Source organism: Natator depressus, chromosome 26 (genome assembly GCF_965152275.1).
Source record: "Natator depressus isolate rNatDep1 chromosome 26, rNatDep2.hap1, whole genome shotgun sequence".
Lineage (NCBI taxonomy): Eukaryota > Metazoa > Chordata > Testudines > Cheloniidae > Natator > Natator depressus.
Window position 1 is genome coordinate 10,436,705 of NC_134259.1, and position 14,513 is coordinate 10,451,217.

Here is a 14,513-nt window from a genome sequence, read left to right on the forward strand (position 1 = left end):
GCTTGGGACACCAAAGCTGTGTCTACACCACGGGGACTATAGAGGCATAGCTATAGTGCTGTAGCTACTCCAGCATAAGCCTGTAGTGTAGATGCATCATATAGCGACGGAAGGGGTTTTTCTGTTGCTGTAGGAACACTGCTTCCCAGAGTGATGGTAGCTACGTCGACAAAAGCATTCTGCTGTTGACCTAGCTGCATCTACACCGGGGATTAGCTTGACATCGCTATGGCACTCCGCTGTGTGGATTATTCCCACCCCCAAGAGTTGCAGCTATGTCGACTTAAATTTTAAGTGTCGACCAGGTCGTACGTGCTACTCTAATATAAATAATAAACAGTCAGAAGTAGGAATCCCATTGAAGTTGGTAGTTTATGTGATCAAAGGTTGCTGAGGTAGGTAGTTTGCAAAGAATATATCTTTTGGTAATATGCAACATTTTAGGGATATTTTGCAAAATTTATTAAAAAAGAACACTCCAAAATTGAAGCTATTTTCTTAGGAATACCTTTTCGTTTTCTTTTTTATTTGGCTTTAAAAAATAAGAGACAAAAGTCCATTAACATTGACATCAAGCAGGTCAGGAAAGAAAAGAAAATCAATTTAGGCTATTAATTAAAGTGAAAAATAAATGTGTAAAAAATGTAAGAAGCAGAAATCATAAATTATATTTTTTTCATTAATATAATTAATCTCTTCCCAGCCCTAGAAAATGTTTCAAGAGATTCATATTTGATTTATTGTTAACAGAATGTGAAACATGATGTTTTATATTGTATCGTTTTTAGCAACCAAGGCCCTGAACCTCCAAACATATTTAAGTTAAGCATGTTTGTGTTTGCAGGATCGGGCTTAATTTATTAATTTAAAAATGGCACACGCAAAAAACCTCTTTTTTAAAAAAAATAGACCACATGCTCCCACTGCATTATGCATGGTCATAATATAAACTATATTTATATTGTAGTCAGAATGCACAGAGAGCCAGCAAATTGCAGTTACCCAGTCATCTTTGGCACTGGGTTGAAGTCATTCTATTAAAGCAAATGCCCTTTTTTAAAAGGGAAACCTTACAAAGAGATGAAATATTCCGATTAGTTAAAATCTCATGTTATGAACAATATAGAGCATACACAAATGCATGGTTCATGATATATTAAAATTGTGGTTTACCAATGTTTTCCCAAAGAACATCATAATAAGGTGTTTCTTATTTTCTTACTAATTGCCATTAGGGGGTTTCTTGCACATTCCTCTGATACCTTGGTTCCCCTGACTGGCCTCAGTCAGAGACAAGATGCAGCCACTACTAGCCAGGGTTAGTGCCTACAAAGCCTAGTAGCTGAAGTGCCTTCAGCATTTGCCTCGGAGTTGTGGCAAACCTGGCACTCCACTAGTTCCCTAGTCTTTTGTTGTACTGCAGAAAAAAGGTTAATTAATAATAGACTGGATGAACCATTGTGCTATTTTGGCTTGGTTCCTATCTTCCTAGGTACTGATCCTCTAAATGCTTATACATGTAACTTCGGTCATAGGTAAAATTACTCCTGTGCATAAATGTTTGCAGAATTGAACCCTACTTTTCTTAACCTTTTTATAATAATGTAACAGATCTATGACAATTCATTATTTTACCACATGGCCCCCTATTGGTGACAGTGTGGGAACAGAACACGTCCTTTTGTAGTCTCCAACTACCTGAGCTCAAGCTAAAGGAGATTCTTCACTGGCTGTTAACAGTATAGGTCGTATGATATGCGGTTGAGCCTTTCCGATTCTATTCAGTAGAGGAAAGGGGTACAAATATACACAAGCCTGTTGCAGAAAAGAGATGATAAAATACATGATGGATTATTGCAAAGGATAATTGTTATACCAGTGACATGGTGAACGGTTTGTACTAGCTTCGTATGAACAGCAGATAGTTTGGGCATGCCATATTAAAAGAAATTTGTGGGGGTCTCACTTAAAGTGATTCATGCTAGTGGATTAAGAAGATTTCACATCTATTACATGTTTTTAACCTGCCATTTATCCAAGGTTAAGATTATGAAGTTGCAAAGTGGAATGGTCCATAAGGCAATGACAAGGAGTACTTGTGGCACCTTAGAGACTAACAAATTTATTTGAGCATAAGTGAGCTGTAGCTCACGAAAGCTTATGCTCAAATAAATTTGTTAGTCTCTAAGGTGCCACAAGTACTCCTTTTCTTTTTGCGAATACAGACTAACATGGCTGCTACTCTGAAACAAGGCAATGACAGTCTTTTTCCCAGCTGGTCTAAATCAGTGTAGCTCCATTGATCGAGCCTGCTAGTTGGAAATGCACCACCTACTCTGCACAACTTTACAATAGACTACATAGCTAGAGCACTTAAAGCAATTATATCCTTGATAGAGTTTGTATCTATCAGACAAGACTATGCATTCTCCAAGATGCTTTCTTAAATCACTGTGGTGGATTGTCTGAAGGCAGGAAAGATTATAATAATGTGCTATATTTACAAAGATCTATAAAAAACAAACAAACAAAAACAACCCACTTTGGAGTAATGCTGAACAGAAGGCCTCAAAATATAAGTTGTTCAGTACAAGGTTTTATCGGAGTGGGAATACATATGAGCACAAAAATAAAACATTTTGTATTCTACATTATATTACAAAGGCGGACAGTCAATAAATAGATCAATAAATAATGGGAAGCACAGAAGGGTTTGTGTGGATGGAGGTGAAACTGGTTTCAGTTGGTGCTCAATAAAGTCTTTTGTGTTCATTCCCATGAAGTGTCAGAGTCAGTTCTTTCAAAGACAAGTCTCTTATCACTTCCAGTGAAGATAACTTTGCCTTAAAAGTGTAGAACAGATGCAGGACAGTACAGTAGGCTCTGGTGGAGGCTGGGGGAGTCAACGTCACTTACACTTCCCCAAGAATCTGACAAATTTGCAGCTTAATATAAATAAAGTGACGGGCCTATTGTTTCTCAGCTCCGACACCTTCTTATCACCATGATTTGTTGCAGAAGAGTGGCGGAAACATGGCATGTGACTCCATCATATATAGTTTAAGTGTGTGTGTGTGCGGGAGCAATGTCTTTATGAATTGACAACTTCAACACGTACAGAAAGGAAAGATCCTCTTTGTGTAGTTGGGGTGGAGGGATTTCCTTTTCTGCCTAGGTTTAAATGGACTAAGCACAGTGTTACTTGCCATTTGAGTTGGATTATATAGATTTAGTTATACATAACCTATTAGCCACCTAGGGGGCAGGCTCCCAGCTGGTGTAAATCAGTGTATCTTTGAGGAGTTCAATAGAGCTACTATGCAGATTTCACCCAGCTAAAGTCCTAGCCCTTGATATGCAACATGCATCAAATGTGGAATTTTACATCCAAAGTCAGCAGCACTGCTATATACAAGGGATTCGATAATAAACAAATGGTAGAAGCATTTCTTGCTTTGTGTAACAGCAAAGGGGCAGTCTGCCAGAGCATTGCCCCCGCCTGACATTGCAGATAGGCAGTATTTGGTTGAGGGGGGTTAGAAGAGGGAAAATTTCCTTTCTTTTCATGGCTTCCATCCCTCTCTTTGGATACTGCTAAACCATCCCTGCTAAAATGACTTTTATTTTAATCCCAGGTTGGTAAAGATATTTCTTAAAGAGCCACGGTAAATTTTTCAAAAGCAACTAAATTACTTAGAAGCCTAAGTCCCACTGAGGGGAGGGATAGCTCAGTGATTTGAGCTCTAGCCTACTAAACCCAGGCTTGTGAGTTCAATTCTTGAGGGGGCCGTTCAGGGATCTGGGGCAAAAACTAGAGATTGGCCCTGCTTTGAGCAGGGGGTTGGACTAGATGACCTCCTGAGGTCCCTTCCAACCCTGAGATTCTATGACTCTTAATGGGAGCTGATTTTGCCAAATGTTTTACTTGGTTATTTGACAAAGACTTTATCTCTCGATCTTAGCCAATTATTCAGTCCAAACACTCAAGTGGGTGTTACATCAGGTTCACAGTTTCTCTGACTGCAAATTTTAATGTGAACACAGTCACTGCAAAAACTGGTTTCACTGACTTCAAACACATCAGCAAGGAATTATTTTCTACTGAAATGCAATGAGAAGTTAGAGCATAAATACTCAGGAACATCCCTGAGAATCAAATGCTAACTTGGGCTTGTGGGGGGAAGGGAGGGATGGGAATGCACCTATCAGAATATGCCATAATATAAAGCATGTAGCATATCACTTTATTATGTTCATTCCGCTCATGTTTTAATCCCTGCAGTGGGGATGCATTTCAAACAATGTCCTTGTGACCACAACACATATTTTTTTAAAGAAATAAAATCCATGAATGTTACTCCATGGCATTAAGGCTGTCTATTCTGGGGCAAAAAACCCCAACAACCCAGTGATCTGGTTTTCCTTTTTCGTTTTGTTTCTGAAGGAAGCCTCTCTCACAAGAAGCGAAACAGCAAGAAGAAGCAAGCGCTGGAACAAAATATACATTCCGTACAATCATATGACCTGCCTGTTCCCTATGACATGAAACATACAATTATCTGTACACGCCTCATTAAATAACCTTATTAAATAGGAAATGCAAAATGTACAAATTTACAGACTGAATTATTAAATACTCCCCTGGTGCACGCACGGGGCATGCATTCCTTTCTACTATCGGCAGCCACACTCTGCAACTGCCATCCCCTCATATTTGAACTTGTAAGTAACCACCCCTGCGTCTAAGTAGAGGATGGAGATGGGATCAAGCTTGGTAGGTACACAGCAGGCTTTGGAAGCTTTCTGAGGATTCTTCAGGTGAACCAAAGTCTGGACAATGGCGTGTTTAGTTGGCGTGACGTGTTCAGTTAAAGGGTAGGAGCACACTCCGCGGCACTCGTAGGCTTCGTATCCCGTCGGGGCGATGATCCAGGAATCCCAGCCAATCTCCTTGAAGTCGATATAGAGCGGAGTCCTTTTGCAGTAGTTGCCCTTGGCATTCCTCCGGATACGGGCTGTAGAGTCATAAATGATGTTGGAGCGCATCTGGAGCAGCGCCTCTTCACCGGGCCCGTTGTGGAAGTTGCCCATGCCCAGCTTCTCCAAATCCAGCAGCTGCTCATGGTCTATCATTTCGTCCAGTTCCTGCTTCTCCTCTTTTTTGTCATTGCTTAGGTCGTCTGAGAACACAATCAACAGAGGCACGTGCTTGGCCTCGGAATTGATGTCAATATCGAGTTTCCCCTCTCCGTTTGGCTCCTCCCCTTCTCCGCTCTCTATCTGCACCTCTAGCCTGTGAGTGGTCAGCTCTAACCTACGCCAGCGCCTCATGGCATCTGTGATATCAAAGGTCTCCCACTCGCTGTTGGTGCCGTAGATCTGCCTGGATGCAAGTGCCACCATTTTTCTCTCCTCTCCTTCTCTCCCCGCATGGTTGTTCTCCAGTACTTCAAAAATGGTGACTTTCCTATCCAGCCCATCATAGAGTATTCTGTCCCGCTCCACCAGTGTGTAGAGTCTCAGCTCTGCCATGGTGATCTCTTCATGGTGAGGGATGGAAACATTGAAGAGAAGAGGGTATTTCCGGATTCCTGTGATACCAATAGGGTGGGAAGTCAGATCTGGAAATGACAAAGATCAACATAAATAAACACTTTGGAACTGAAAATATTTCCAGCAGAAATATTCATGCATGGAACTCAGCCTTGCATGCCTTGTATTCCTTGGTTTCAGTGTGAACAGTTACAGGAAAATGATAATAAATAGGAATGATGGATTGTCACACAACATTTTATTCATGTCATCAGTGAGGTGGATGGTTTGTATTGGGTCTTCAAGGAAAACAAGGTCAGATCATGATAGTGGCAATGAACTTGGATTCACAGTTCTCTTTCTTCCAACGTGGCTACCCAGTGCTTTATAAAAGGTCCTTCCTGATTGTACAAATTATTGTATATAGGAATCGCTTTGCCCACCACTGAGATGAAGTCACCTCTGGAGCACAAATAGACCAGCTGTTTAACATGTGAATATCACCATTACACAAAATCTTAGGACAGGAAATGAAGAAGAATACTATATCCAACTGAAGGGACATGGGGGATTGGAGATGGGCAGAATGACACATACACTGTTTCTGCAGCAAAAGTAGGCTGCATTTGTATCTGTTTATCTTTCTGTCTATTAAGAGGGGATCTATCTTTCTATGGAATATCTACTAGATTCCCTCATAAGTAGTGTGATCTCCTTTACCTTCAGTTGATCCTCTTTACAGTGCCACACTCCTCAGGTATACATGGTGAATTTGTATCTTCACTGGTGATCTGGTACAACACATTAAAATCCCTACTGCTCTCTCTGATGAAGTGTTGCATAGATCGCCCAGCAGAAACAAATGATACCATAAGCTTCCACCAGTGTCTGAAGACTGCAGCCACCAAGGAAAGAGACAAGTTGTTTAGGGTGATGCAAAGGCTTATAACTAGAAGGAATGGGAAGTTAGGTCTTGATCCAAAGCCCACCGAAGCCATGGAAATATTCCCATTTTGACGTCAATAGGTTTTGGATCTGTCTTGAAAGGAGCAAAAGAAAACTGTTGTACTTACTTAGGAGCTTTTGAGAGTATTAATTAATCAAATGTATAACAAGCAAATAATCTAATCTAATCTATCTACCTCTGTTTATACATTCACCATCTGCATTTCTTCATACATATAGGACATTTAGAAAAATGTTTGTATTTATTGCTGCATTTCCCTAATATCAATAACAACTCTGAAACCAGATTAGGAAATACAGATTTAGCAAACATGCCGACAAGGGCAGAGGGGATGGACTGCATGGAACCGGTACATTTTCGCATCTCTGATTTCTGTGACTCTGGGATTGATATATTTACGGAAACATTTGGTTGACAAAGCTACAAATATTGGCCCTGAGCTACCAAAGCATATCAGCAAATGAACAGTCCCATTGACTTTAATGGGACTTCAGTGTTTTCTGATGTTTGCAAACCCATCTGTTGTTTAAAAAGAAAAAAATATCAAAGAGGCCAAACAAGAGAGGTCCTGTGTGCCCTCTCTTCCCATTGACTTTAGTTGGGAGTTTGAAAGCACTCAGAATTTGTCTCCATGTCTAGTGAGCGTGACTCACTTCAAAACTGGAAGTGGCATCAGAACTTAGTGCGACCTTGAGGGCTTCCCAGCCCGCAGGATGCTGGAGAACAAGTCCACTGTCATGGTGACATATATGGGGTGGGGAAAAGTCAGCTGACTGCATAGAAGATGGACATGAATAATTCATTGGAAGGGGGTAGGGACACGCTCTTGTGGGAAACTGGGCGTGTCGCTTCCTGGTTAGAGAGAAACATAAGGCAGGATGGGTGTCCGGCCACAAGACTGGCTAAGCAGGAAAACTCAAAGGATCAAATTCCCCTCTCATGATTACCTGTACATCCTCACTGGTGTCAATGAGGATGCACTGCTGTCCAAAGGAGGAGGATTTAGCCCGGAAAAGTTTATTTAACTTTTCAAGTCACGACCACATTAGAATCATACCTGCAATTGAGCCAGGCGGCTCCATGAGCTAAAACTGCGAATGAACAATCGTCATAAGTTCTCCTGCTTCCACCCATTCAATTTCCATTATCATCTTCTGCTAACACAAGCAGATAAGTATAAAGATTGCATTGTGTCATCTGTTCCATCTCTTTTATCAATATAATTACAAGCACTTTATTTTTAACCATACAAAAGGCCCATAAGACATAAAATCCAGGTCCCCTAGTTGTTACTGACTTTCTAGACATACAAAGGAGAGGCAATTAAAATAAACCCTCTGTACTATACATGTGCATATGGAGAGCATTTGTGTTAGCATATGAGTATCTGAATCTATGCTTCTGGACTAGAAGAAAGGAGAGGAACCTGCCGAAAAGGTAGGAAGTTACTCACAGTAACTTGACACAGTTTGACACAGCCATTGCAGACTTCATATAATGATGAAAATGATGCTTGGCCTCTCTGTTGTATTTAAGAAAATGAATGGAACTGTGCATTGTTACATTTACTAAAAATAAAGGACGACTGCGGATTTACACTAGTAAAACACATAGGATTTCCCCCTTAGTATACTGTACTTGCCCAATTATAGTCCATTTATATTCCTGATACTTTTTCATCTTAAAATTGCAAGTGTCAGAAAAGGACAATACTCATTACTCCATATTCCTTCAGGGCCAGATTGTGAATGCCTTCTCTACGCTCATGAGCAGTCACTCATCCCATGGTCTTCAGCATGCATAAGTGGTTCGCAATCCAGCCCTCAGTGAATTAAATGTTATCTATATGTTGAAGAAATACACAGTTAAAGTGGATTTGAACTTTAAGGCAGAGCCTTTGAAAACCAGAAACATGTAGCTGGATAAGAATGCACACATCTGAATGAGGTATAGATGAGCCCATAGCTAGTCATAGCATCAAGCTGAATTGTCAAATTTAGGTCACATATACTCAGTGATTGCTCTGTTATCTTGTAGTTTTGGACTTCATCAGTAAAACTGAGACTGGCATAATAGAAGAGCCATTTTTATTTGAATTATCACACGTCAAGCTGAGTTGTTAAAAAAAATCAACTCAATCCTATTTGCAAACAGAACGTTTCGCGGAGCATAAATGATTTGTTGAAAAGCCTTTTTAATATATCACCCACATTGTTTCTCATGCATGAAACATGAAGAAATCATCAGCAGCTCATATGAGAGCCTTACATTCCTCTCATTATGTAGCCATTGCAGGAAAATGTTCAATTGCATGATATTTGTAACTCTCTAAACTCATGATTTTATGTATCTTTTAGTTAAAATTTTTTGAAAAATAGAAATTACTTTATTTCCTCAAAAATGAACACCGAGGGTTAGCAAAAGTCATCCTAGAGAGGTGCTAGTCGCATATTTTTCTATATATTCTATTGTCTTTACTTCACACACCAACCCTTGGGACCCATTAAAGACTAAATTGGGAAAATATTACGAGAGTGTCATTCACTGTTTGGTTAGGAATCCATGAAGAGATTGGGCTTCCCAAATGAGAATTTGTACCATTGCATGGGTTGTGAAAGACGGTTTTTTCCATTAATTCGGTTACCGTCTCTCTTTGAAAATCTGATGCCTATGAAGGTAACATATAAATGATTCATATGCTTCCTGGGATGATGACAATTTGTTTGTATTACATACCCGCAATATGCAAACATAAAAGAAGACATTGCCCCTACCCCAAAGTGCTTACTGTCTCAAAGATATAATAGATAAAGGATGGGGGGAAAGGTTACCTCAGAAAAGCAATGTGAGCTGGTTGATTACAGGCACATGCCATGTTAGTTTGTTAACTCCAGTTGCATCTCTATCTAATCACTGTAAACTCCTTCCCCTGCCCCCCAATTCAGTCTTCATGCTCCATGCATTGTAAACAGGTGTCTTGTTGGTTATAAGCAATGCCCACTCATTCTTAGTTCACTCCAAGGAGTATGGATCTTACCTTCATTTTTGAAGCTTCTAACAATATTTGCGGATGGCATTGAGGTCCTATCGGTGGCAAACCTGTTGTACAGCTCTAACATGTATTCTGGGGGCTCCACCTTAGCCGTTTCATGCAGGGGAATATCAGAGAGGTTCAACGTCTTCAAGAACTCATTTTTCATGTTCTGAAGCAGCGTGCTGAAATCAACTCCGTCCTGCTCCGAAAGGAGCTCGTCAAAGAGGGGCACATCTTCCTCCAGGGAAGTCTGCTCCAGGCTCATGATGGGACTGCAAGCTGCAAGGTGCACCAACAGAGAGAGGGTTGCCCACAGCTGAATGGCGACAGTATCCATTCCTTCGCTCTAGCCTCCAACCGCACTCAACAAGATTTAGCTCTCGTGTGGGCTAAGTGGCTATTTTATCCTCTGGGTTGTGTGCAGCTTGTGTCACAGAGTTGACAAGTTTGGAAGCCCTCGCCTGAAGCTTGTGATCAGTCCTCGCTCGCTGTCTCCCCCCCCCCTCCAAAACCAGGTCTCAGTAATTGGATATAACACACTCTCTCCTATGGTAGCCTTGTCTCTCTTATCTCTTGTAGTGTAAGCTGTCCACCAGATTTTCTGTTGCTATCTCACAAACCCCCTCTCCCTTAATGAGCATTTTGTAAACATTCTGCACTTGGACCCTCTGAGATAGGACAATTTTCTCCTTGGACTGGATCTGCCCTTCCTTTTCCCCCTTGTAGCTGACTTTCTTTGGCATGCGTGGCCAACTTTTATCCATGCAGCTTTGTTATGATTTCAGTCGAACATGCAAATGACACAGAGCTTAGGTCTAGGATTTTGTATACCAACAGTAAATAAAAGCCCACTTAAATATTAACAGAGTTACACCTGTGTCCTTTATCCCCTATTCCAGATCAAAATTGTCCAGCCCAAGTAAAGGCTTTACTTAGATGAAAAGCGCTTTGAGGCAGGGACCATCTTTTTGTTCTGTTTGTACAGCACCTAGCACAATGGGGTTCTGGTCCATGCCTTGGGCTCCTAGGCACCATGGTCATACAAACAATAAATAATAACAACAACAATAACAAGACCACAGGAGGCCCTGAAGACAATGGAACTGGTGTGATTATATTAAGCAATAGAATGCAGAGATTTTGCACTCACTGCAGCTGTGGGCTTGTGTTTATGCAGGGGCTGCATTGTGGAAAAGGGTTTTGGGGACAGGAGAAAGGCAGGCAGGGGACAGCCTCTGGCATGGCCAGCAGATCTGTGCCTGGTTCTCCTCTCTTACACACTGACACTGTTGTACCTGTGCTGGCACCACCATCTTTGGCCCTGTATGGATAAAAAGCAATTAGCAAATGTTTTTGTTAGTTATTCTCTTTATAGCAGAGTTTGTTTTAGCTAGTTATGCTCTTTATAAACCAGTGTTTCCCGTTAAACCCAAAACAGTGACACCAGCTGACTGGGGAGGAGTTCTGGTCCGATGACCTCCACAGAAATGTTTAGAAACAAAATCAGCCGGGAGCACTGAAACAATTGCAAATGGCTCGTAAAAGGTTTATGCCCCTACTGCTGCTCATGTGTCTGGTTTGGCAAGTTACATTCACTGATGAGCTCTGTTACATCGAGTGTCCTCATCTCATCTCCCACCAGGGAGCTTTGTGGTAACTGGCATGAAACTAAACATTAAGGCCCATAGACTGCGGTAGATCAACATATGGTGGCACAGGGGCAGTACACAGTACAGGGGCGGAACGGGTTGAAAACCACAGAAAGATGTTCATGGAAAAGGTTCATGTTTTCAGAAAAAAAAATTTGAGCGGGGGAATGGGGATGTTCAGAATTTTGAATTTTCCAAAAAAGTTTGAGTACTGCAGGCAAACAAAACTAAGGGGCACAACTCTAGCTAACTTCACTAATGTTGCACTCACTTATGCAGTTTTGAATAAGGACAACCGTATTTATTAAGATTATTTTCACAAAGAGGAATGTTCATTAATTAAGAGCATCGAGCCATACATTTATGTGGCCCTTTGTTCTTTTGCTTCATTCCAAATACTCTCCTCTCAAACAGCTTGCCATTTTACTATGAAAGTTTAACAAAATAAATGACCAAGCTTATTTTGATTGTTACAGAGAGGCCCAGCTGGAACCAGACACTCCTTGGAGAACATTTAGAGTGGGATCTGAATTCCATGGCTATCTTTGAGTCTGAACCTGAACCCCCAAACTTAATCTGTATCTGTATTTTATGCTTTTGTGGATCTGAGCAGCCCAAAACTTTGTGAGGGTTTTGGATCTGAACCCAGATCTTCATTATTTATTAATTAAAAAGTGAAAGCGCAATGCTCCTTTCTTGAGTGATTCATCTCTTGGCTATGCTGCATGGGCGGGGCGGGAGGGAGGGTGACCTTACGTCCATAATGAAATCAAGATTAAGGAAATCACAAGTTACTGCCTACAAGTTCTTCATGGTTTTCCATCTCAGAGTGTCTGTGTCTGACCATTCCAAGCGGGAACTGTAGGCATTTAGATTGTTTTGGAAAAATATGTTCTGACAGAGCCTGGATAGGGGCTGTAGATTTACCGCAAGGGCTGTGCTGAGCTGCAGACAGAGGTGGTTTCAAAAGGTCCCGTGTTTTGACTGACTTGTCCTATGCAGAACACTGGGCCCTCACCTCTGCCCTCCATCTTTGGCAGTCTCTTGCTGCAGTCTTAGCTTCTTGCCATGCCCTGCTTTTTGTATCAGGATTTATTTCAGATATACCAGATGTGGTCAACACCAGGGGCCATGCATAGAATTTGTCAAATGCTTGAAGGCTGCACTGATTTTGCATATAAATGTGCATACATTTTGCAAGGAGATGAGCATCTACTGAGAGGTAGTGCATGCTCTCAGCTTCCATTGAAGTCAAGGGGTGTTGAAATCGCTCAGCACCTCACAGGATTGGGCCCTATCTGCCCTTCTCATCAGTACATGGTCATATCTGGCTCTTTCTTGACAGATGGAGAGAAATTGCTCCTAGAGTTCACCAGCAGCAAAATGCAAATCTGCATTTCAGTGCTGGGAAGTGTTTGAATCTACGGTTTTGCTCTGACCCATTACAAAGGCAGGACTTTGCCATGAGATTCAGAGCAAGAAGGGGGGTTTGTGTGTGTGTGTGTTTGTTAGGAACCAAGGTTTTGGTTTAGTTCTCACTCCATGGCTGTGAGTTGTGTTTTATGACTCCAGGGACTATCTTTGGTCTTTGGCCACATATTGGAACAAATTCTTCTCTCAGTTAAACCCATGCTAATCCAGAGTCGCTCTAGTGGAGTCACTCCAGAGTCACGCCACTGTAGATTAGAATCTCTAGCCTACAGTGCAAGTTTGGTTTATTTGGCTATAAAATCACAAAGCATGACAGTGACCGTCACATTTCGCAGCCAGCAGACACCACAGACATAAGTAAAGACTGGAGTACACAAGGTAATCTGACATATATCTCTGAAACCTATAAATGTGCCATCTCTCATCAATACCTTGTTACAAGCAGAATTACAGCTCAAACATTCTAAATCTCTTTGCATTTCCCCTCTTGTCTGAGAACTCTTTGAACAACTCTCCTGAGGGCAACACAGCCTACCGTCTTACACAAACAAGCCACTGCTTAATATCTTAGCTCACGTGGCTTAGCCCCTGTACAGCTGTTGGGGGGTTGACAGATGTACAGTACAACTACATGACATCTGGTATAAAAACAGCTTCCTGTTTCCTTTGCTTTGCAGGATGAAGAATTTAAACCATGCAGCTCTCTTGCTGAATTAAAAGGCTGGATTGCACAGCCTAGAAATAAGGCTGTTTTATTTCATTTTTTCACTTAAAAGAATTACAGTTTTTTTCTCATATATATTCACACCATATGTGTGATAGAGGTGAGCAGAAAAGGAAACTTCCTTTGAGCTAAATGCAGAAACCCATGCTAAACAGATTAAGAAGGCTAGCTGGAGAGGGAATATTACTGATCCTTGCTACTATTAACTTTATGGCATTAACAGTGTGCCTGTTTATGAGCAATAAATGACGTGACAGGTAGGCAGCATTGTAGGAAACAGAGCATGCATGGAGGCCAGTGTTACATACAAACTAGGCTTCTCCTGCAACCTGAGTCTCCTTCATCTAAAATCACATTTAATTTGCCTCTTTTGTTAGTGGTAGCTAACCTGGACAAACACTCTGAGGCACCGTCAGGAATAGTAAAAACAGAAAGATTATTAGCACTCAAGTGGTAGATAGAGCTCTGCTCTTTTGCTGTGTTTAATTAACAGGTTGTTATTTTGGAATTAAAGCAAGCCAGTGGCATCTCTGCAAACATGGGGCCTGATCCCACTCCCACTGAAATCAATAGAAAGATACCCATTGACGTCAAAGGGAGTTGGATCAGAGTCATGGGGTGGCTGATTAGTGCCATGTAAATGTATAGAGCTAGCTACATTGTATTTTTATTATTAATGATACTGTAACTTCTCTTTTACACTGGTGTCAGAACGCTTTCCAGAGCTGTGTTATGTGATGTGACTGACAATCCAAAGAAGGATGGGATAATTCGTAGTTGTGTATGGTACGGTATAGCAAATGAAATCTCAAGCTTCTTTCTGGGCTTAAGCTGATCACAACAGGGTCAGGGAACAATGTCTCCTCAGCACTTGTAGCGTGGCTCATTTGACATTATTTAAATAATATTTTGACCTTCCCTTGAAGATATTGACCTTTGCCAGAGATGGGATGGGCCCCTGGTCCAATCTGATATCACAGTTCTTATATTGCCATGAAAATCTGGGAACCTGAAACAATCCATAGACCACAGAAAGGATTTCCCCCCCTTTACGTGCCGAGCATGTCAGAGTGTTACTGTGCACCCTTAACTCCAGTTGACATCGGTGCGAATTGAAGGTGCCCAGCTTCCGGGAGCAGCTCTGTTTTTCAGAGGGTCATTCCCTAATGGAAGGGG

At 41.4% G+C, this 14,513-nt stretch overlaps 1 protein-coding gene across 1 annotated transcript; it reads right to left on the bottom strand.

The window, feature by feature from the left end:
- Positions 1 to 534: 534 nt before the first annotated feature.
- Positions 535 to 9,901, bottom strand: BMP10 (bone morphogenetic protein 10). The gene is made up of 2 exons (XM_074939948.1): positions 9,537 to 9,901; positions 535 to 5,621 (listed from the first exon to the last, which is right to left on the bottom strand). Exons 1-2 carry the CDS (start codon positions 9,868 to 9,870, stop codon positions 4,675 to 4,677), a joined length of 1,281 nt encoding a protein of 426 aa, XP_074796049.1. The 5' UTR covers positions 9,871 to 9,901; the 3' UTR covers positions 535 to 4,674.
- Positions 9,902 to 14,513: the final 4,612 nt, after the last annotated feature.

Bases quoted from the DNA above. Each gene is read 5' to 3' on its own strand.
- BMP10 (XM_074939948.1), bottom strand. From the start codon at position 9,870: ATGGATACTGTCGCCATTCAGCTGTGGGCAACCCTCTCTCTGTTGGTG. The intron at 5,622-9,536 runs GTAAGATCCATA...TGTCATTTCCAG, and splicing joins TAGAAGCTTCAAAAATGAAG to ATCTGACTTCCCACCCTATT.